The sequence below is a fragment of the Schistocerca nitens genome, chromosome 9, assembly GCF_023898315.1.
Source record: "Schistocerca nitens isolate TAMUIC-IGC-003100 chromosome 9, iqSchNite1.1, whole genome shotgun sequence".
In the NCBI taxonomy this organism is placed as follows: domain Eukaryota; kingdom Metazoa; phylum Arthropoda; class Insecta; order Orthoptera; family Acrididae; genus Schistocerca; species Schistocerca nitens.
In genome coordinates this window covers 146,164,498-146,185,975 of record NC_064622.1, presented here as the reverse complement: position 1 = coordinate 146,185,975, position 21,478 = coordinate 146,164,498, and the positions used below count along the sequence as shown (strand labels likewise).

Here is a 21,478-nt window from a genome sequence, read left to right as displayed (position 1 = left end):
GCGGTGCTTATACTCTCAGAGAGAGTCTGCAGTCCATGAAAATACAGTGTGAAAATTTTCTTTTTAGTTCCGTACTACTTTTGGTATAAGTGCATTAACCATTTACTCCTATGTGACTTTGGCTTTCTTAAATGCATGAAAATGGTGCCCTTCCATTTCATTGTAACACCAATGCAGCCATCATAATTTTCCATTATGTGTCCTATTCATGCAGCAGACTGTGCAGCATATTGGACATTGTGTTGACAACAGCATGGAACTTACAAAACTATGTTCAAGGATGAAGGTTAGTCAGTAGTGACAAGTGACAGTCCATTACACACTGAGGTGACAAAAGTCATGGGGTAGCTCCTGATATTGTGCTGTACCTCCTTTTGCCTGGCATAGTGCAGCAGCTCAACATGGTGTGGGCTCAACAAATCGTTGGAAGTCCCCTGCAGAAATATTGGGTCGTGCAGCCTCTCTATCCATACATAATTGTGAAAGTGTTGCCAGTGCAGGATTTTGTACATGAACTGATCTTTTGATTATGTCCCATAAAAGTTCGATGGGGTTTATGTTGGGTGGTCAGGGTGCCCAAATCATTCACTCAAACTGTCCACAATGTTCTTCAAGCCAATTGCAAATAATTGTGTCCCAGTGACATGGCAAATTGTCATCCATAGATGTTGACAACTTGGGTCCATGGCTTTGTGGGGTGTGCAACACACTTGAACCCTACCATCCACTCTTACCAGCTGAAATTGGGATTCATCTGATCAGGCCATGGTTTTCTAGGCATCTAGGAGCCAGATGATACGTCACGAGCCCAGCAGACATGCTGCGGGCTATGTTGTACTGTTAGCAAAGGCACTCATGTCAGTCTTTTGCTGCTATAGCCCATTAACGCACAATTTCACCACACAGTCCTAACGGTATATCTGTCATATGACCCACATTGTTTCTGTGTTTAATTCCTGCAGTGTAGCTTGTCTATTAGCACTGACAACTGTACACAAATGCCACTGCTCTCAATCTTTAAGTGAAGGCTGTTGGACACTGTATAGTCTGTGGTGAAAGATAATGTCTGAAATTTGGCACACTCCTGGCAGTGTGAATCTCAGAGTATTGAATTCCCTAATGATTTCCGAATTGGGAAGTCTCAAGCATCTAACTCCAGCTACCATTCTGTGATCAAAGTCTTGTTAATTCTCGGCCATCATCACATCGGAAACCTTTTCACATCGCTTACCTGAGTACAAATGACAGTTCCCCCAATGTACTGCCCTTTTATACGAGGGCTATCCACAAAGTACATTACATTTTGGAATTAAAAATAAATAAAGTATTGGAATTTTTTCTTATTATATACAGATGAAAGCCACACTTAAATACTACTTTTCTACATAGTTGCCATTTAAATTAAGGCACTTATCGTAGCGATGGACGAGCTTGGAAATTCCTTCGTCGTAAAATTCAGCCGCCTGCGCCTTCAACCACGTGGCGACTGTCTTTTGGGACAGAAAAGGTGTGATTTTTGTGGATTTCCTGGAAAGAGGCACTACAATAAACTCTTCAAAGGTATTGCCAAACTCTGCACAACCTCAGAAGAGCAATACAAAACAAGTGCAGGGGAAAGTTGGGCTCAAAGATCTTGCTGATTCACGACAACGCCCGGGCCCACACGGCAAATGCTACTTGTGAAGTTCTCGAATCTTTTAAGTGGGAGTTGTTTCCTCATCCGCCGTACAGTCCCGACCTGGCACCGAGTGACTTCCACTTATTCCCAGCAATGAAGAAGTGGTTGGCTATGCAGCATTTTGATGACGACGCACAGCTTCAAGAAGAGGTAACCACGTGGTTGAAGGGGCAGGCGGCCGAATTTTACAACGAAGGAATTTCCAAGCTCATCCATCGCTACGATAAGTGCCTTAATTTAAATGGCAACTATGTATAAAAGTAGTATTTAAGTATGGCTTTCATCTGTATATAATAAAAAAAAATTCCAATACTTTATTTATTTTTAATTCCAAAACGTAATGTACTTTGTGGATAGCCCTCGTATATTGTGTACATGATACTACTACCCTCTTTATATGTGCATATCGCTATCCCATGACTTTTGTCAGATGTACATCTACATCTATACTCTGCAAACCATCATGAAGTGCATGAGAGGGTACATGCCATTACCAGTTATTATATTAGGGTTTCTTCCATTCCATTCATGTATGGATCACTGGAAGAATGATTGTTTGAATGCCTCTATACATGCAGTAATTATTCTGATCTTATCCTCATGAGCCCTCTGTGAGTGATACATTGTCAGTTGTAGTAATTCCTACAGTCATCATTTAAAACCTGTTCTTGAAACTTTGTTAAAAGACTTTCTCAGGATAGCTTACATCTATCTTCAAGTGTCTTCCAGTTCATCTCCTTCAGTATCTCTGTTACCTCCTCCCATGGATCAAAGAAACCGTGATCATTCATACTGTACTTCTCTGTATACCTTCAGTATCCCCTGTTAGTCCTATTTGATACAGATACCACTCATTTGATCAATGATCTAGAACCGGTCAATATTCTAGAACCAGTCACCCGAGTGGTTTGTAAACAGTGTCCTTTGTAGCCTGATTGCATTTCCCAGTGTTCTACCAATAAACCAAAGTCTACCACCTGCTTTACCTCACCTCGATGTATAAAATGGTGGTTGATTGACTTATTACAACAGCTGCACCATTTGAACTGACACATGTGAAACTTGTGCTTGTGTGAATTCTGGTGTGGCAGTCTTCTCGTGTACCAGTGAGTCCCATGTTACTTAATCATTCTCATCCCATATTGCTGCTTATTCTTCATCTTTCCACATTATTATGACTGTTAACTGTTTATTCTGTCTCTACTTGCACTGGCACGCTACTTTTCTTCCTTGTTGTGTCTTGCTCAGTCATTTTTTCCCCATACCAGTTTCCTCATTTTCCTTCTCTCTTTCATATTCTTTCAGATTTCTTTTGTTATCTTCTCTATTAATGTTGCCATCATTTTACTAATTGTTCTTTCATACCTGTATGTACTTTGCCATCATTTTACTAATTGTTCTTTCATACCTGTATGTACTCTTTCCATCTTCCTTTATTGCTCCGAAAGTGAGGTGTAGTGGTGATGAAACATTGAATGGACATATGGGAGAAGTCACATTGAAATGCTGGTTTCAAAATTTTTGCAGTTCATTTGTCACTTGGATGAGATACTGAAAGATGAAAGATTAGATGATTCTTTGCCTCTTACCAAGGTTGGTGTTAGGGGCTTCATTGCCATCAGAATGTTAAACACACTAGGGAGACAGTCCACCATCCATTACCTTTTCCTGTATAGCTGTTACAGCACGTCTTCCTTCTCTGACTTTATTTTACTACTGTGAATTGAGTCCATTTTTTTGAATCTATCTGTACGAGTAAGATAAAGTGACAAGGTATGAGATGAAATGAAGTGGATAAAAGGCACATAGCCAAGCTGAACAGAAACTTAGACCTGATTGAGCAGCAAAAAATTTCACATGTGAATCTTCAGATTTGAATGCATTTGTTTATCCGTATTATTTCTGTTCAGTGGTTTCAAATTCCTTATTGATGTTAATGTATGTTGTTTTTATCTATAATTTTTTTTGTAACCCAGTTCAGTTTCTTCACACTAACATACTTTTTGTTACTCATTGTCCCACTTCAGTTTTTGGCTTAACAGTCATTCTCTGTTACATGTTTTGTTCTCACTACTTTTTTTGCTGCTTCTTCCTTGTGTTTTTATTTAAATACTCATAGATTTGATGTAGCTCAAACTATTTCCACAAGAGTACACAACAAAATTATGTAAAGATAGTTGTTACCATAATATGCTCTGTTAGAGATGATTTCATTGTACACTATACATATTTTTGCTTTTGGTTCAGATATTTACTTATGATGGAAAAAAGTTACATAAAAAGTGAATGTGTGTGTCTAAGGCAGATGAAACATTTTGCAGCATTGGTGAACGCCAGGTTGTTAATCTGGTGAAGATAGCTGCATTTTGCCGGGACACTAATTTGACAGAAAGTCGTCAGTCAGACATTCGACGAGAGTGCCTGCGTTACTGGGACATCCCAGATAAATCAAGAACAGCACCACCTTTTGTTAGTCCCAGCATTAAGTGTGAAGAACTACTGAAAAAAGGTGCTTTATCATTTTTAAAGGAATTCTATCTCTTTTTTACATTTTGGTCCCTATTAATTCCTTTGTTTCAATTACTCATATTAAAGGGCAATGTATATCTCTTTGTCTCATGTAGTTTTAAATGCTTGAATTTCTTTAGATCAATGAAACTCTTTACAAGTAACACTTTTGATAAGAAGCCTCTATAAAAGTGGCTCATATGAATGTAACACATTGCATTTGTGGTTAGTGTCACAAAGTTAATAAGAAGGTGTTGCTGCAGAGGAAATTTACAGGAAAAGCCACGAAAAATGAGTAGTGCTTCACATGTTGGATTTAACTGCAGCAAAAATACCCTTTTTTTTTGTTGTAAAGTTTATAATGTGCAGGCACTCTTTTAGTTCAGTGATCACTGTAAAATATGCTGTTTGCAGGGAATCGTAACTGTCCTAAATAAGTGACAGCATTTATGGAACACAACTTGCTGGTGAAAGGCTGAGGAGCATATACATTATACATACATATCATAAACAGTATATGCACAGATCTGGAAAGTATGTTTGAATCCACTGTAGAAAGAAGAGAGACAGTACATTCTTCATTTGGATTCATGATTTTCTCAGACAAGACCAAAAGATATAAGGAAAAGGGGCTTCCAAATAGCGACCTAATTGTTTTAATTAAAAAGAGAAGAAGTTAAGAATGCTGCACTGAATTAATACTTCTCTGGTCAAGAAATTTTGTATCAAATTTATCAGCCCAGAAAAGAATTCTGGTGTATATCTTTTTGCATCACAGTCTGTAATCCATCAGTTTCTAGAATTACAGTTGTAATATTATTACTTTTTCTGCTAGAACACAGATTTACTTTTACAGGCGAATTTATCAGTGCAGTTGCTGTGGAATTATCAGTTTCTTTCTTCTAGGAGCCATTAATTTCTCGTCTAGTAAAATTACTTTTCTGAAATTTATAGAAGGGAATTGTATTTTGCAGTTAGCCACTCATTAGTTTTTCTTTTTGTTTATTTTCATATTTGATACATTGACTCTTTCCCTTTTATTCCTTTACTCCTTAGCTAAGTGTTACAGCTCCTGACATCATTATTCTTCACTTTGGTATAAGTCGATAATTTTAATTATTAGTAACTGTGATATGGCAAGACAGTGGTACAATAAAATAGGTCAGTAAAAATGTGCTGTTGCAAATACTAGAGCCCCAAAGTGTAATTTCATGGTTATAGTCTCGCTTCCAGACAGAGAGAGATTTTCGAGGAACATAAGGTTAAACTTGTCCATAAGAGTATAGAGTTAGGCTTGCTTCATCAAAGCCCATCGAAATAGTTGACCGAGGCAGTTTGTTTGCAGTGAATCTAATGAACAACAAAATGATTCAGACTGTCAACCCAGAATTCATGGTGTGTGTGTGTGTGTGTGTGTGTGTGTGTGTGTGTGTCATTATCACAAAACATTGTAGTATCCACTGAGATTGGGCAGATAAACACTATGCATGGAAGCACAATTTAGTCTCCCACAAATTGCACTGTAGTGTTAACTCTGACAATCCAAATATTTATGCAAAAACATTAAATAAATTTGCATTTGTGGACAGAACATCTTGATATCAGGATGGTGGACTGATGACGAGGATGGGATTCGGCATTAATAATTGTATGAGCCTCCACTTAACCAAAAACAGTTCTTTGTCAATATGAAAGTTTGGTTATGAGATCATTTATACTTTTGCCCTGCCATGTTCTATTCTTTTCTCTTTATGGGTGACAGTGTGTGTTTTCTTAGAATTCAAATGCTGGATTACATATACAAGATTGAAGGCATTCAGTGAATTTGGTTGCAGGCATGCTCACACATGAATCCCATTGAACATAATTTGAGCTACAGCTATACCAGCCCTCCAGTGACAGCTGTGAGGCTGCAATTTCTTCTTTTCAGGTTTCTACAGTAGTATTATGGAATTTCTGATACATTCATGAGAAGTAGTGTTGGCCAGTGTCTGTATAGGTGGACAATTTGTGAGTTATTGTACTGTTGCATTGATCATCCTTCCATACATTGATCCATCAAATCAGTGAGATTAGAATAACAGCCAACTTACATGAATCATTTTTGTGTGTTATATTTTGTATACACTGATCAGCCAGAACATTATGACCGTCTACCTAATAGCTGGTATATCCACCTTTGGCACGTATAACAGTTACAATATAGCATGTCATGGAAGCAGTGAGGCCTTGGTAGGTCTCTGGAGGGAGTTGACACCACATCTGCACACACAAGTCACCTAATTCCCATAAATTCTGGGGGGGGGGGGGGGAGAGTGGGGGTGGACTGTGAATTCTGGCATCATGTTTGTGTTTGATTGGGTTCAGATCTGGTAAGTTGGGGGGGAAGCAGCATATCAATTGTAGCTCACCACTGTGTTCTTCCTCAAAACACTCTGTCACAGTCTTGGCCTTGTGACATGGCACGTTATCTAATGAAGCATCCCACTGCCATCGGGAAACATGATTGTCATGAAGGGGTGTACATGGTCTGCAACCATTGTATGATATTCCTTGGCTGTCATGATAGGGCCTTGCAGAAGCTCCACTGGACCTGTGGATGCCCATGTGAATGTTCCCCAGAGCATAACGGAGCTGCTGCCAGCTTGTCTCCGTCCCGCAATACAAGTGTCAGGGAGTTGTTTTCCTGGAAGAAGACAGATTCCTGCCCTCCCATCGACATGATGAAGAAGGTCTTGGGATTCATCAGACCATACAACTCTGTGCCACTGCACCAGCATCCAGTGCCAATGGTCATGTGCCCATTTCACTAATAGTTGCCGATGTCGTGGTGTTAACATTAGCACATGCATGGGTTGTTGGCTGCAGAGTCTCAACATTAGGAGTGTTTGGTCCACTGTGCATTCAGACACATTTGTACTCTGTGTAGCATTAAAGTCTGATGTTAGTTCTGCCGCAATTCACTGCCTGTCTTATTTTACCAGTCTGCCCAGTCTATGACGTGCGGCATCTGTAATGAGGGGGTGGCTGCCCAACCTTGCAAAAAAACATCTGGACATGGTCTCATCTGGGTTTCACCATATGTTGAAGACACTCACAACAGCAGCCCTTGAGCACCTGACGAGCTGTGCAGTCTCCAAAATGCTCGTGCTGAGCCTTCAGGTGATCACAACCTGCCCTTGGTCAAACTCAGATAGATCGTTTGGCTTCCCCATTCTACACAGGGACAGCACCCTCACTGATACTACATGCACCATTCATGTGTCTGACTAGCAGTCATTCCTTGCCAGGTGATTCTGATACCACTTGGACAGATTTGTATCAGTAGTAGGTCGGTGGTCATGATGTTCTAGATGATCAGTGTGCACTCATATGTATTGGATGGAGTCATTAAAAAATCTATCTTTACATACAAGGGTGGATTAAATATAAATAGGATTTTATTTTTTATTTAAGTTCATTTATTGAAAAACTCAAGGCACTTTTCCACATAGACTCCTGCTTTGGAAATGCATTTGTCCCAGCATATGGGCTACTTTTTGATGCCCTCATCATAAAAGGAACTGGGCCATGTCACCAGCCAGTTGTGCACAAAGTCTTCCACACTGTCGTCGTCTTCAAATTTTCGCCCTCCTAGAGCTTCTTTAAGTGATCTCAATAAATGAAAATCGCAGGGTGATAAGTCCAGGCTGTAAGGAGGATGATAAAGAGTAGTCCATTGCATTTCCAGTAGCTTAGAGACAGTTAGAGCTGCAGTATGGGGTCGCACATTGTCGTGGTGGAGGATGACTCTTGAATCGATTGCGGCCATATGCAATTCTTCCCTTGTTCAACACTTCGCAGTACTAGCAGCATTGACTGTGTGTTGCTCATGCAAATCGTCAAATCCCAACCTCCCTCCCTCCCTCCCTCCCTCCACCAAAATGTATCCTATCAAGTGGTTCCTTCTTTTAGTCAGTTTGTGCCGTAAATTTTCTGCAGTTCTTCTTTAGTTAGCCAATGTACATATCTAATCTTAAGTGCTCTCTTTAGCATGATGTTGCAGAAGCACTTTCATATAAGGTGACGTTCCAGTCGAATACTTTCAGAAAAGAATTCATAGCACTTAAAATTTATGTTAGGTGATTATGTATTTTTCTTTTTAAGAAAAGCATTCCATAATATTGCAGATCTTCATTTTATATCCTCTTTAATTCTGCCATCATCAGCTATTTTGCTCCCCTAACAGTGTCTCATTTCATGATCTAATTCTCTCCACATCACCGGATTTAATCCAACTCCACTCCATTACCCTTGTTTTATTTTTGTTGATGTTCATTTTAAGAGGGTGTTTTGAAAAGTTCTTGGTACAGAATAGAAAAAAAGTGCTTACATCACTGAAACTTTTTTTTATTTTTCAACATAGTCTCATTGTAGATTAATGCACTTGGTCCAACGATGTTCCACTGCCTTGATCCCACCTCGAAAATGAGTTTCCTCCAAGCCTGGAAAATAGTTGTCAACTCCAGCTATCAATTCTTCATTTGAAGTGAATCTTCATCCACCAAGAAAAATTTTCAGTTTTAGGAAGAGGTGGAAGTCTGCGGAGCCATATCAGGTGGATAAGGCGGGTGTGTTAACATTTCATACCTTACTTCATGTCATGGTGACGGCATGGGTTTTTGATCAAGTGTCAAGAATCATGGCACCCATATTGCAGATAATTTTTTCATTTCTAATTTTTCAGTTAAAATGTGATATTCCCTTTCAGACAACATCTGGCAAGTGTGAGCAATTTCACGCACTTTCAATTGGCGATCCTTCATGACCATTTTGTGCACTTTTGCAATGATTTCTGGAGTAATGACACATCTTGGCTGACCTCTGCACAGATCATCATCTAAGCTCCCACGACCAAATTTAAATTCATTTATCCACTTGGCAACAGTTGAATATGAAGGAGCAGAGTCCCCCATTGTATTCTGGAGATTGGCATGAATTTCCTTTGCCTTCATACCCTTCTGTACAAAGTACTAAATCACTGCTCGAATCTCGATTTTTTTACATCTTCGCACATAACTACACAGGAACAACAACAGAGCCACGTCACCACCACAGCTCTCTTCCAAGAGCACTGATGCAGCACATGTTTACAGGCAACAGTCCAACGAATATCATGTGAACAACTCGTTGCACTTGCACTGACCTCTCGTGGTGATTCTGAGAACTTTTCAAACCACTCTTATATAACCTGTTTTCAAGACACTACCCATTGTGTTCAACTTATCTTCCAAGTCCTTTTCTTTGACAAAATTACATTGTCTTCAGCAAAAAGTAAAATTTTTTTCCTTTCTCTGAACTTTTTCAAATTTCCCCTTTACTTCTTGTTTAATGTACAATTTGAATAATATTGGGGATAGGCTACATCCAGGGGTGCCGACTTATTAATAAGATATTGGGGAGGGGGGGGGGGATCTTGCTCCAGGATATTTTCTAAATTTTTAATGAAGAATAGTGAGTGTTAAAGTTTTTTAAGCATTTTGGAGTAATAAGATCAACAGTAGAACCCCAAAAACTGGACTCTCGATAATGCGACACTCCGGGAAACTCAACAAGCCTGACACACTTTTTGGCTTTGAAAAAAAGAAACAAAACATAAACATGCATGGTATTTTCATAAAAAGCCAATTTAATTTACAGTAATAATCATGCTTATAGACTATTACAGAGCAGTGAGTATATAGCTCTGAAAAGACTGAAATTATATTTAAATAAATCCTAAACTACCATTAAAAGAATAAAACATAAAATATTGCTGCCGCACAGTAATAGCATTTTGATTAATAAGTGAAATAGCTAATTTAAGCTTACTTTGAATAAGGCTCAGGGTTCATTAAATAAAAACAGTATCTTGAAGTTAATGCTTTAATACAGTTAATAAAGTTAATTCAGTATGCCTAATACTTTCTATCAAAAAGTATGTAAATAGCGAGTTTTAATTGGGTCTTACAACCTAAAGTTTTCCGTGATTTCCCTAAATCGTTTCAGGCAAATGCCGGGATGGTTCCTTTGAAAGGGCACGGCCGATTTCCTTCCCTAACACGAGCTTGCGCTCCGTCTCTAATGATGTCGTTGTCGACAGGACGTTAAACACCACTAACCCCCCCCCCCCCCCTCTTACAATCTAAAAATATTTAAGCATTTGGAAATAACTAATACAGTACTGTAGTAATATAGTAATACAGTACTAAACTAGTACTAATAGTTGGAAACTGAAAATTTAACATTATGTATGAATTTAATTCTCTATTTTATAAAGATTTTTAACATTGCTCTAAATGCCATTATTAGGGCTAGAGTGTCTTTAGAAAGGTGCAAATGTCGACCGTCTGACTGGATTGCTGAATATGAAGTCGTTGATGACTGGTCGGATACCCAGTTCATCCAAAACATCTCAGTGGGCATGAAGAACAACCAAGTTGTTCAATCGCTTCTGTCCCATTGTTGATCGGAGATATGATTTCAGACGTCTAAGGGCGCTAAATGAACAATCTGCTGTTGCTGTTGTGATTGGAACTATTTCGATAAACTTAATGCACTTCACTATTTCACATAACATTTCTCCAACTGCAGGCTCTTGTGTAATGTAATTTCTTGCATCACGCATGTTTTTTAAGACCAGTTATTTTTTAATTAGCTATATTGGAAAACATATTCAAGTGTAAGTGCAGTCTTCAATGTCTAGGTCATTTTTGAAAAACTCAGTTGATTTTTCCAAATTTGTTTCACCCCTTTTTGCTAAATGAAGGCACTCTTGTTCATCTGCAATGACTTGTGTGAGTCCAGTTAAGGTAAACCGCTCAGTAATACCAGATTGCACTGTTTCACAAACTTCAATGTAAATAGCTTTGTAGTATTCCTTTGCGGTTTTGAAAGTGTGCAGTGAACTGGCTTCGGTTTTTTCATACTTCCTTGGTATACTTTGATTCTCAGGAAGCGAAGGATCAACAACTTGTGAAGGTTTTTCTTTTAAAGACAATTCCCAAAAGTGTTCAAAACCATCACTCCTTCCATTCAATATACAAATCAATCCCTCATATATTTTTTCCAGATCATCAACACTTAAGATGAGGGCATTGAATTTTTTTCATTGACATGCTCTATTGGGATCATTGCATGGCAATAAAGACGTAAAAAGAAAGAAGTCTTAAATAGTAACATTGACTCAAGTTAGCCTGCACATTTGTAACCTGCCTCTGTTTTGTCCTCTGCTGAAAATGTTTCAAAAAACTCTAGAAGTTCTTCAAAGTTTTTGAATATTCTCAAGATACTAGAAGCCCACATAGTCCATCGAGTCAGGCAAAGGGGTCATAGACCAGCTTGGTCGCTGGCGCTCTCACAGCGTATGCTTCTGAAAAGACCCATCCTTTTGTTGGATTCCCTTATGTTGTTTATTAAGTCCTTGGCTAAAGCCATAATATCCCTCATAGAAGTAAGATGGTGGAGACTATCTACAACTGCCAAGTCTAAACTGTGAGCAGTGCAGTGCACATAACGTGCTTTTGGTTGTATATCTAAAACTAACTTTTTTAGTCCTTTTAAATTACCTGTCATATTCGAGGCACCATCATAGCACTGTCCTCTTCAATTATCCATTGACAAATCAGCGTTTGTGATTCATTGTTGGGAGTCTTGTACAAGCCAATAAAGTCTTCGTTGATGATTAAGGAAACATCGACAGTATGAATACAAAATGACACTTGTTTGTGAATCGAAGAATCACTTGTTTCATCAACCATAATAGAAAAAATGTTCAGTGTTCTTGATTGAAGCTAATACCTTTTTCAACACAGACTTTCCTTGTAGATCAATAATCTCGTTTGAATATTGTGGGACATCCGCTTATACAGCGAATGTCCTAACCAATCTGTAAACTCAGGTATGTCATTCTTTCAGAGTTCCAACAGTTGAAAAAAATTTGAGTTTACATCTTCGTGCCCTCTAATTATTAGTCCTTGTTGACATAGAAACTGCACGGTAGTAAAAATTGTCTCAAGAGCTAAATGGCCTTTCTTCATATCACTATCTAACTATTTATTCAATTGGGAGGCCACACTTCGGGTAGTAATAGAATTTAGTTTCGGAACATCTTCTTTATGCATAAACTTATTTTCATGAAGACAGAATTTTTCCAAAGCCTTTTTCCAGTTAGAAAACCCTACGGAAGTAAATGCATTTTTTTTTTTTTTTAAGGAAATTGTAATAGATTTCTAGCATCTGCTACGTTGCAGGTTATGCAAAAAACACTTTCAGTAGATGCTTCATATTCTAGTCATTTATATTTGACCAATCAAGACTTCTGAAATGATCTTCCCTTATCGGATTGTCCAGGTTTCGGCTTTGAACGGTTCTCGCCTAAAGACGACAAAGCAATTGACGACACAGTAATTGTTGGAGATTGATGTGCAGTATCATCAAGTTCCAAGTGCATATTTTTGGTAACAAATTTATCCATTGCAAACTTAATTCACAATACACTAAGAGACTAAAGTAACCGAATAAAATATAGTCATATAAAATAGTCCACTAGACACTAAAGTCGGAACACTAAACACGTCTGCAGCATGCACTGAACGAAACTTTCCACACTGAATGACTGCGACAGCAGGGTGAGCTTTATATAGCCATGGCATCATAATGTCTTGAAGTGTCAAGGTGATGTGAGGCAGAGTATTCCAAGGGCTTCAGCTCCAGTCCTTTTGATGTCTCTGCAGCTGCAGTGCTGGCATCTGGCGCCAGACTTTACCCAAAGGTTTGCGCACCGGGACAAATTGTAAGTGTGTCCACAGCACTGTAACACTATCATGATTCACACCACTCATTTTCAGTTAACTTCCTTACTACTGTAATAATTATTTGTTTTAACTCATTACTAAATGTATTTTGAAAGGTAACTATCATCAAAAAAGGAAAATAAAAAATTCCAACATAATTTTGTGTTTTTACAAAGCATAATATAACTAATAATTTTCTTAAATTTATTGGGGTGGCTCCGTCCAGCCTCCCCCCCCCCCCCCTGACCCCCCCAAACGAATTTTTGAGGGGGCTCGGGCCCCCCAAGGCCCCATGGAGTCGGTGCCTGTGGCTACATCCCCTCAATCACTCCCTTCCTAACAACTGTCTTTCTTTCATGTCCTTCAGCAATATGGTTTCTGTGCAGGTGGTAGGTCGCTTTTTTCCCCTTGTATTTTATCCCTGATGCCCAAAGAATTTTATATTGAGTATTCCGATGATCATTACAAAAAACTTTCTTGACGTATACATATGCTATAAATGTAGTTCGCCGTTTTTCAATTGACGAGGGTCACCTTGAAAGTAATGCTGCACATTTTTTTCACATGCTCAGGAATCTTAAAGAATTCATATGGACAGTTAGCATTCAAAACATTGTTGTGGGCTGACGGGGGGTGGGGGTGGGGGGTGGGGGGGGGGGGGGAAGAAACAATGGGGCATTAATTTCTGAGTGACCCCTGTAGCTTCTAAGATAAGTTGTAGACCAACATTGCCTTGTGTGCTTCCTACATTTTGCTGGAACCCTAACTGATCTTCCTAAAACTGCTTCTGCCACTCTTTCAGTTCCAGTGTGGATAATTCATGCCAGTCTTTTGCATCTGTGACTCATTAAACTGGTAGTTTTGTAATATTCACACCTACAAGCACCTGATTTCTTTGTTATTCATAAAACTGTTAACAATGAGACCGGTTTATAATTTCCAATTTCATCTTGTTTACCCTTTTCATGACTCAGTCATACTTCTGTATATACCATTTGTGGGAAACAGCCTTCATCAAAAAACTAGTTGAATGTAAGAGAGAGTGTATGTGCAATGCTCTGATAGATTATTTATATTATTTTAATGGGAACCTCAAACCATCTTCAGAAGTTAAAGTTTTTAGGGATATTACATTTTTCAAAGTTGTCTTATTGAATGTAGGGCTACATGTGAAAGCATGCACATTATACAACAGTTGCAATTACTATGCAGCCTTTTGTAAGGGAATGACAACTAGTCGGCTTTCTACCTACATGAATGGTGCAATATGAGTTTCAATGTGATACTGAACTTCCTTACCTTTGTGTGACAATTGTTCTCTCAGACATCTTCTAATTCTTTTCAAATCCAGAATCACTGCACCACTTTTCTGAGAATAACTTGTGTTACTGCTGTTGAATTAACAAACAGCGAATGGTGTCCCAGTCGTAAGAGACCCCAGAAAAAGTGTTACAAACATTGTGGTAAAAGAGAATATGAAATCAAATTTGTGCATGGCATACCTTTATGGTTGAGAAATGAAGGTATATTATAAGACGTGCTGGAAATGACCTCCCACCACCTGTATACGCAGTTCAACACAGCACTAAATGTTTGCAAACGTTGCTGCCAGGGTACTGGGTGTGACTGCCTGGATTTCATGGTGGACTTCTTATGGAACTCAATGCTGATGCCTGGTTTGTTCTTATGCACGTTACCTTATAAGTGGCCCCACAGAAAACGTCTTGAGGGGTCATGTCAGGTGACCTCGGAGGCCATAATGCTTTGGAAATCACACTGTCAGCGAACAATGATTTCAATGCAGCCATAGTCGCTTTAAACATGTGGCAAGTTGTCCCATCTTGCTGGTACCAGCTAAGTGTCTGATCCTCGTTATCCAACTGATTAGCAGGCTCATGAAACAGTACCTGGTACACTTCACTGATAACAGTAGTGTAAAAAAAAGTCCAGTGATGCACCACTGTTATAATGCACAGAATAAGCCCACCTTCTCGAATGAAGGGGTTCCTCAATGACTACATGCTGCTGGTTGTTACTACTCCATAAATGTATATATTGAGAGTCCATATATCCTTATAGGTGAACCACTCTTCAAAACTGTACCTTGTATACTGTAATACTTCTGAGCTTTCAATGAGAAACCTGTGAAACCAATGGCAGTATGGTAGGTGGTTTTCATGGTATGGTCTGTATCACTTTGTGAACACCTGTGAACATTGACATACACTGGCCCACTTTCTCTGTAGCTCTGTGACACATGCTATTGAATAGTACAGTTTCACGCAATTAACAGCAAAGAATCTTTATGCTCAATGCCAACAATCATCTCTTTACCTCAACCACACTTTCTTTCGATAACTGCGGGCTCCCCTGACCCCCTCGCCATGCAGATCTAACAATGTTCCCTTTGTGTCCAGCTTTGTCACCAAGCCTTGAACACAGTGTTCAGACAGTTTATGTCAACTTTTGAAACATTGTAAAATCAGTTGCTGACATGTCTTAAAGTAACCAGTTCTTCAGTAGTGTTTCAGAAGAAACGCACACTTTCCACATAATATCAATACATGACAAGAGTAAAGCAGCACTGGAAGAAGCAATTCACACAGAACACCATGAATAGTGAGCCACGCTACACTGAAACACAAGATTAACACTCAGCTTGTGGAACCTCATTGCTGTCAGATTTCACTGGTGCTGCCGTATCGATGATTTATGTGAGAATGTCCTCTGTGAAATCCAGTACTCTGGCAGCACCATTAACCAGCACTATTCACAAACATGCAGCACCGTGTTGAACTGTGTGTACTGGTGGAGGTAGGTCACTTCCAGCACCTTTTCTAACATACCTTCATTTCTCACCAATGAAGATATGCCCTGTACAAACTTGATTTCATATCTTCTTCTCTTAAGAACCAGGGCTCCTTACAAACATCACACCGTATGTTTTATTTTCAGTTACATATACATACTACATTATATGATTACCTTCAACATTCCATATCCTGAATAGTAGTAGAAGTCTATTTTTCATGATCCAGGGAATATGTATTTGTGCATCCAAGCAGATATTTCATCTCATGAAGTCATTGCAATTACCGTTACTTGCTGAAAATGCACATTATCCCTCACTACAGTTCCCCATACGCAAAATAAAAATCAATACCCACCCCCTCCCTCTCACAAAATATCTGTATCTTTACATTTAGTATATCTAAAAACAAAGATGATGTGACTTACCGAACGAAAGCGCTGGCAGGTCGATAGACACACAAACAAACACAAACACACACACAAAATTCAAGCTTTCGCAACAAACTGTTGCCTCATCAGGAAAGAGGGAAGGAGAGGGAAAGACAAAAGGATGTGGGTTTTAAGGGAGAGGGTAAGGAGTCATTCCAATCCCGGGAGCGGAAAGACTTACCTTAGGGGAAAAAAGGACGGGTATACACTCGCACACACACACATATCCATCCACACATAAACAGACACAAGCAGACATCTCACAAGCAGACATATATGTGTGTGTGTGCGAGTGTATACCCGTCCTTTTTCCCCCTAAGGTAAGTCTTTCCGCTCCCGGGATTGGAATGACTCCTTACCCTCTCCCTTAAAACCCACATCCATTCGTCTTTCCCTCTCCTTCCCTCTTTCCTGATGAGGCAACAGTTTGTTGCGAAAGCTTGAATTTTGTGTGTGTGTTTGTTTGTGTGTCTATCGACCTGCCAGCGCTTTTGTTCGGTAAGTCACATCATCTTTGTTTTTAGATATATATTTTCCCACATGGAATGTTCCCCTCTATTATATTTACATTTAGTATGTTATTTTATAACTTTTAGTAGCAAGTATCATTCATCCTGGGGATACACATCACTCCACTGGGGAGGTATATAACACCTCATATCCTCCACTTAGATGAATGAAGTCACTGTAAATATATCTACATACTGTATTTAACACTGAATGTTTGCACTATGTAGAAACCTTTTACTCCTAACACAGTTTTTTTAACTCTACATTAAAAAATTAATTAGAAATATATTATTGTGGGAGTAATGTGTTTTACCTCTGGGCATAGCAATGTTTTACTGTGATGGACATGGCTGGTAATTTTTTGTTTTGTTAACAAGGATAACAGACTAGTATATGATAAAAATTGAATAGATTTTACAGGCATCTGATTTCTAATATAAACTTCAGCAAACATAGCTAATCATGCCAGAATGAGGTACTGGCAGAAGTAAAGGTGTGAGCACCGGGCGTGAGTCGTGCTTCGGTAGCTCAGATGGTAGAGCAATTGCCCGTGAAAGGCAAAGGTCCCGAGTTCGAGTCTCGGTCGGGCACACAGTTTTAATCTGCCAGGAAGTTTCATAGCTAATCATGCTTACATGTTGTAGTTACAAGAAATAATCTTGAAAACATTGAGCTATCATAAATAGCATAACATACTTTGGCTAACTTGTAAACATTTAACTTTCATATAATTTCTGTTTATCTTTTCTCTTTTTGCTCCATATTATCTCAGCCACACAATTTCAAACAATTTTACTATTTTTCTATCTATGAGAGCTTGATTTCATAATCTTTTACAATTCAAGCTAGTTTTAATCTGTACAACATTGGAGTTTGTCTTAAAACTTAATTATTTCAATGATATTTAAATCATTTTATACTACTTGCACCTTTCTCCTTTAAAAATCATCTTTGTTTCTTTTCTCTTCTGAATTTGAGTCAGTACATACAGCATCCTCCAACCTATACCCCAGTACAGTATCTCATGTGTTGGTCCTCATTTATTGTTACACTTACTCTGTTTCATGTCATACTACAAATACTCCCCCCCCCCACACACTCCCCCTCTCCCCTCTCCCCTCTCCCCTCTCCCCTCTCCCCTCTCCCCTCTCCCCACTGCCACTGCCACTCCCTCTCCCTCTTCCCCCTCCCCTTCTATCTTTCCTTTTTTTAAATTAATTTTTTTATTCCCCGCTTTGAAACCTGTTACTCCTACCTTGAAAATAAAAAATTAAACACCTCTTTACATTTTTAGTCCTCTAAGTTCACAATGTTTCTGTCTTCCCTTCTTATTTATTCCTGTGTCATTCTGGCCTGCAAACTGGGTCATGTTATTTCACTGAGTTGCTAGTTTTTAAATCATATTATGATGGTATATATACTATTTTAAAATGGTGGGAATTCCAGGTTGGACTATCAACAATATGAGGAGAAGATAGGTTGCTACTCACCCTAAAGATGACACATTGAATTGTAGACAAAGCCATCTTCAGAAAAGGAAACACACATTCATTCACACAAGTAAGCACATCTCACACACACATGACCGTCATCTCTGGCATTCCAGTCTGAGTTGCCCAAGATGGTGGGATTGTGTACTTGAGGTGTGCTTTCTTGTGCGAATGAATATATCTGTGTGTGTGTGTGTGTGTGTGTGTGTGTGTTTCCTCTTCTGAAGAAGGCTTCTTCTAAAAGCTAATGAGTAAGTATATTTTCATTGTGCCTTTCTGCAGCTCAATGTGTCATCTTTATCTTTTCCTTATATTGCTGTTATTAGATATAATATTTTCCCTCTCATGTTAGCAAGGTATGAAAGTTGTTACATCATTCATGGTAGGACATCATTCATATTTATTAGTGGTCACCTATTTGGTTCTCTCTTCCCTATGTTGGTGTGATGTTACCTAACGTCTGAAGAAAAAAAAATCATCTACATCTGCATGGATACTCTGCAAATCACACTTAAGTGCCAGGCACCTTTGCAATAATTCTGTATTATTCCACTCTTGAATAGCACACGGAGAAAACGAACACCTATATCTTTCCGTGTGAGCTCTTATTTCACTTATTTTATTATGATGATCATTTCTCTCTTCATAGATCAGCATCAATAAAACATTTTCGTGTTTGGAGGAGAAAGTTGGTGATTGAAATTTTATAGAAGACCCCACCGCAATGAAAAACGCCTTTGTTTTATTGATGCTCATGATACCCTCTCCCGTATATTTCTCGGTAATACAAAATGTGCTGCTCTTCTTTGAACTTTCTCAATGTACTCCTATCTGGTAAGGATCCTACACCATCCAGCAGTACTCCTAAAGAGAATGGACAAGTGTAATGTGCATGGTCCCTCTAGTAGATCTGTTGCAACTTCTAAGTGTTCTGCCAATAAAACACAATCTTTGGGTCGCCTTTCCCACAACATTTTCTATTTGTTATTTCCACTTCTAAGTTGTTCATAATTGTCATTCCCAGCTATGTATGACCTTTATATTTGATTAATTTATCGTGTAACCAAAGGTTAATGGTTTCATTTTAGCACTTATTTGAATGACCTCACACGCTAGGTGTTTTCTTTGATTTAACAAAGGCTTTTGACTGTGTTGACCACAAAATATTACTGCAGAAGTTGGACCATTATGGAGTAAGGGAAGTAACTTACAATTGGTTCGCCTCTTACTTTAAGAACAGAAAGCAATATTGAGAGTGGTAGTGATGTTCAGTCCCAATGGGGCACTGTTAAGTGGAGCGTTCCCCAAGGGTCGGTGCTGAGGCCACTGCTGTTTCTTATTTACATAAATGATATGCCTTCTAGTGTTACAGGTGATTCAAAAATATTTCTGTTTGCTGATGACACCAGCTTGGTAGTGAAGGATCTCGTGTGTAATATTGAACAGTATCAAATAATGTAGTTCATGAAATAAGTTCGTGCCTTGTGGAAAATAATTTCATGCTAAATCACAGTAAGATTCAGTTTTTACAGTTTCTACCTCACAATTCAACAAGAACCGATATTTTGATCAGACAGAATGGGCATATTATAAGCGAGACGGAACAGTTCAAGTTCCTAGGCGTTCGGATAGATAGTAAGCTGTTGTGGAAAGCCCATGTCCAGGATCTTGTTCAGAAACTAAATGCTACTTTATTTACCATTTGAACAGTATCTGAAATAAGTGACACTTCAACACGCAAAGTAGTCTACTTCGCATATTTTCATACGCTTATGTCGTATGGTATTATTTTTTGGGGTAATTATTCTGATTCAAAAAGGGTATTTTTGGCTCAAAAACGGGCTGTTCAAGCTATATGTGGTGTAAGTTCGAGAACCTCTTGTCGACCCCTATTCAATAGTCTGGGAATTCTGACATTGCCCTCACATTATATATTTTCTTTAATGTCGTTTGTTGTTAGCAATATTAGCCTATTCCCTAGAGTTAGCAGCTTTCACTCAGTTAATACTAGGCAGAAATCCAATCTGCATGTGGAATGCACTTCCTTTACTCTTGTGCAGAAAGGAGTGCAGTATTCATTTTCAATAAGCTACCACAAGAACTCAAAAATCTTAGCAGTAACCCAAACTCTTTTAAGTCTAAACTGAAGAGCTTCCTCATGGCTCACTCCTTCTATTCTGTCGAGGAGCTCCTGGAAGAGCTAAAAAATTAAGAAAATTCCAGTATTACATTGTTGATTTTCTTTATTTAAACTTACGACTTGTCACCTGAATTTTTTTTTTATATATTTCATTTTATCTGTTTCTAATATCGTGTTATAATTTCATGTATTGACTCGTTCCATGACCATGGAGACTTCTCCTTAATTTGGTCCCACGGAACAATAAATAAATAAACTTAGGGTCAATTGCCATACAGACAACTTCTCTGATTTTTTGCAATTGATTTTGATCTTCTGATGATTCTAGTAGATGATAAACAACAGCATCATCTGCAAACAACCAAAGATGGCTGCTCAGATTGTCTCGTAAATTGTTTATATAGATAAGGAAAGCAGAGGACCTATAACACTACCTTAGTGTGGTTTCTAGCCACTTGTGAGTTATGGTGTCAAAACATTCTGGAAATATAGAAGTACGGAATCAATTTGAAATCCTTTGTCGATAGCACTCAACACTTCATGTGAGTAAAGAGCTAGTTGTGCATCACAAGAACAATTTTTCCTGGATCCGTGTTGACTGTGTGTCAATAAACCATTCTCTTCGAGGTATTTCATAATGCTTGAACATAATATTTATTCCACAATACTACTTCGTATCAATGTTAATGATATGAGCTTGTAGTTTAGTGGAGTTCTCTTGTTGCCTTTCTTGAATATTATTGCATCAGCATATTCTGAAAGGAACCTAATTAGTATACAGTCTCGACTGGAAGACTTGATTTTATTAAGTGATTTAAGTTTCTTCACTACTCTGGAACTATCTGTTACTACGTTAATCGTGTTGGCAGCTGTTCTTGATTCAAATTATGTAATATTTACTTTGTATTCTTTTGTGAAGGAATCTCAGAAGGCGGTATTTAGTATCTCTGCTTTAGCAGCACTGTCATTGATAGTATTTCCTGTGCTATTCTGCAGAGAAGGCATTGGTTGTGTTTTGGCCCTAGCGTTCTTTACATATGACCAGAAACTCTTTGCACTTTCTGCCAGGTTTTGAGACAAAGTTTCATTGTGAAAACTA

At 38.5% G+C, this 21,478-nt stretch overlaps 1 protein-coding gene across 1 annotated transcript in view; it reads left to right on the top strand.

The window, feature by feature from the left end:
• The window catches only part of LOC126204447 (cap-specific mRNA (nucleoside-2'-O-)-methyltransferase 1), a 286,518-nt gene that overhangs the window by 165,726 nt on the left and 99,314 nt on the right, over positions 1 to 21,478 (top strand). The window contains exon 12 of the mRNA XM_049938834.1: positions 4,000 to 4,187. Within this exon, the coding sequence (XP_049794791.1) occupies positions 4,000 to 4,187 (188 nt within the window). The remainder of the gene's footprint in view (positions 1 to 3,999; positions 4,188 to 21,478) is intronic.